A 3,442-nucleotide genomic window follows, 5' to 3' on the forward strand; every position below is an offset into this window, starting at 1 on the left:
TACTTAGAAGAAATGATTAAAATATGAATTGTTGCGCAAGACATTATTTAAAGTATACCATGTGATACAATACATTACCTACTCATAGATACAAATCCACACTGTTATTTTTTTTTTTTTTTTTTGAGTAAAAATTACTTACTTTTAAATTCTTCATACTTTGAGCTAAAATGCAAATATCTCTCGTTGCTCTAGTATTAGCAAATATGGCGTTTTTTAAAGTGTCATTAAATCTCACACTTGCCGCTCCATGTATTATTATAGACACTCTTTCAATCAACATTTGTCTGTCTGCTGCCGACAAACCTAGTCTCTTCTCACTTACATCGCCACAAATCGGAACTAATTTCTCGAAATTAGAAGATTGTTCTTCGCGCAATTTGTCAAATAACTTAAATAGAAGAAACGTTATAATTTATAAAATCAATTTATTATAATAATTGCAATAATTTCTATGGTATTTCTTTTTATTTTATTTTAAATGCATTTCTATATTCTATTACATACTATTTACAAAATGTTAATGTCAAAAACAACTTCCGTTAATGACTTAGAAAAATATTCGTTTTTATCATACGTTAAAATGTGATGTAATATATTAAAGATCTTAACAATCTTAAAGAACCGCGTTGTTACAAAAAGTTTTTTTTATATCAAACTTACCGGCATGTTTAACATTTTTTCGAGTCTCTCGTTAATATTTAGTCCTTTCTTTGGACGTATTAACAGAAATATTTTACGCACATCTGGACAAGACCGCAATACTTTTTCGGCAAACACTTTACCCAGAAATCCTGTCGCACCTGTCAAAAATATACTTTGTCCGGCGTAAAATGCAGGAATTGACTTGGCTGGATCCATGTCTGTCATCATGTTCTTAAAATCTTATTTTTAAAACAAAGCAAATATATGAGCAATCTTATAACAACTTAGCAACACAACGCAAAACAAAGGTATTGAAACATTTTAAATAGTTGTCGCTTTTATTACGTCTATAAAATTGCAGGTAACGTTGATGATATAAATGTTTATAATTATTTATGCACTATGCTAGAACCAGGAAATGATGTGCAATATAAAGTTGAAAGAGCAAATATACATTATACGGAATAATATGCGTCTGCTTCATGATATAGCATAAAAGATATAATGCAATAACACATTGCATTATATTTTTATTATATAATACATTACAGAAATGAGATAGTTGTAAACATTCATGTATGTTGTAACATAATTTATACAATAATATTCTATTTTCGGGCACTATTGTAACAGCATGTTTGCTGTTCTTGCATTAATTTATTTAAATCAATCGAAATATGTTGTTTATAGAAATAAAAATTATATTCACACTTTTGTCTATTAATTTGTTTTAGTATGTCTTCTTCTCATATTATTGATTATTGATTATGTGTGCAATGCGGCTTGTGTGCAATAGTATCTTGTGTGCAAACGTCCATTCTTCTCTTAATTTTTTAATTGTGCGCAATAGAGCTTGTAGACAATCGATGTGTATAGGCAATAATATTATGTGTGCAATGCGGCTTGTGTGCAATAGTGTCTTGCGTGCAAACGTCCATTCTTCTCTTAATTTTTTAATTGTGCGCAATAGTGCTTGTAGGCAATCGATCTGTAGGCAATAATATTATGTGTGCAATGCGGCTTGTGTGCAATAGTATCTTGTGTGCAAACGTCCATTCGTCTCTTAATTTTTTAATTGTGCGCAATAGTGCTTGTAGGCAATCGACTTGTAGGCAATAATTTTTGTGCGCAAACGAATTGTCGGCAAATGAGATGTTGGCAAACGACACTGTAGGCAATCGATTTGTAGGCAATTGGGACCCTCCCTTGCCGGACATTGCTTTTATGTAAAATATGCATCTATATTATGTTGCTTGTAAAAATTATTTCTTATCAACTTTTTCCAAAAATAATAAATTGTGAAACATTTTAAGACTAAAACCAATTCGCTATCTGTATTTTAACTGGTACTTTACTCTTGTACATATGGGGTACTCACGTTCGAGTTGGCCAAAGGCCGTGTTTTTATTTTTCCGCTACGTGCCCTACGAGCGGAAATATTGCGACGCAAAGTTGAAATGTAAAAGATATTTCTACTAACGTCGACGTCTCTCAATATATACGACATATATATATCAGAGAAATGTAACTTTCACTTTTTCGACACTGGTCGATAGGCTTATCGGTCAGGAAGAAGATTTCTATTTAAGTAAATTAGAAAATAATATTAACAGGTCACTTATCGCAATTTTTTATTTTTTATTTAGTAAAATAGAAAAAATTTTATAACTATCTAACAAACAGTAATACAGCATTGCTCTACATAGATTTTTGTAGTAAATTTACCGCTCTACAAAAAATATTTCTTATCATTTTTTCATAAAAATCGTTCAAAAGATATTCAAAGTTAAAGTTTGATAAATATAAAACTTGTTTTTGCTTCTTATGAATTTTGTATCATATCAACTATCAAAAATTATGAAATAATCAATACATATTTTTGTAGAAAATTTAACGATGTACAAAAAAGGTCTTATATTTTTTTCATAAATAAAACCATTTAGACGATATTAAGGTTTAAAGTTCAAAGTGTATAAAAATTACTTTTTTTTCATAGTAAATAAATAAAGCTCAGAATTTTGTTATAATATAAAAAAAAAGAATAATTTTTATACACTGAACTTTAAACTTTAAACCTTAATATCGTCTAAATGATTATATTTATGAAAAAAATATAAGAGACCTTTTTTGTAGATCGTTAAATTTTCTACAAAAATATGTATTGATTATTTCATAATTTTTGATAGTCGATATTATAAAGTTTATCAAACTTTAACTTTGAATATATTTTGAACGGTTGAATTTATGAAAAAGTGATAAGAGATCTTTTTTGTAAAACGATAAATTTACTACAAAAATCTATGTGAAACAATGCTGTATTACTGTTTGTTACATAGTTATAAAATTTTTTCTATCTTACTAAATGAAAAATAAAAAATTGCGATAAGCGACCTGTTAATATTAATTAATATTAAGGGCTCAAACTTTAACAGGTATCTTATTTTACCCTCCTGCAAGTATATATGCTATTCGTGAAATAAAAAAAGGCATAGTTCTTTAAAAAAAAATATGTAACATCAACAATGTATAATCAACGGACAGTATATATTTCAGCTTTTATTTATTGTATTACAATTATTAATAAAATTATATAATTTCCTTCATTCACGGTCGTACTTATTCGTATCCTGCGCCGTGACATGTCAAGTACGTTCCGAGCTCATGTGTACCAATGGACCTGCTTAGTCTGCCTAATTCTCTATTAACATTTTTTGTCATATTTTGTAAAGGTTTATCTATGGTAATTTTATAAAGGAATCATTCCGCACATGATAAAAATTGGAATACATTATACGTA

The 3,442-nt window shown here is 28.4% G+C and overlaps 1 protein-coding gene across 1 annotated transcript; it reads right to left on the reverse strand.

The window, feature by feature from the left end:
- Positions 1 to 67: 67 nt before the first annotated feature.
- On the reverse strand, positions 68 to 993 carry LOC112460994 (fatty acyl-CoA reductase 1-like). The gene is made up of 2 exons (XM_025025995.1): positions 664 to 993; positions 68 to 391 (listed from the first exon to the last, which is right to left on the reverse strand). Exons 1-2 carry the CDS (start codon positions 871 to 873, stop codon positions 83 to 85), a joined length of 519 nt encoding a protein of 172 aa, XP_024881763.1. The 5' UTR covers positions 874 to 993; the 3' UTR covers positions 68 to 82.
- Between the last annotated feature and the right edge of the window lie 2,449 nt (positions 994 to 3,442).

The sequence above is a fragment of the Temnothorax curvispinosus genome, unplaced genomic scaffold, assembly GCF_003070985.1.
Source record: "Temnothorax curvispinosus isolate PA1 unplaced genomic scaffold, ASM307098v1 QBEX01010970.1, whole genome shotgun sequence".
Lineage (NCBI taxonomy): Eukaryota > Metazoa > Arthropoda > Insecta > Hymenoptera > Formicidae > Temnothorax > Temnothorax curvispinosus.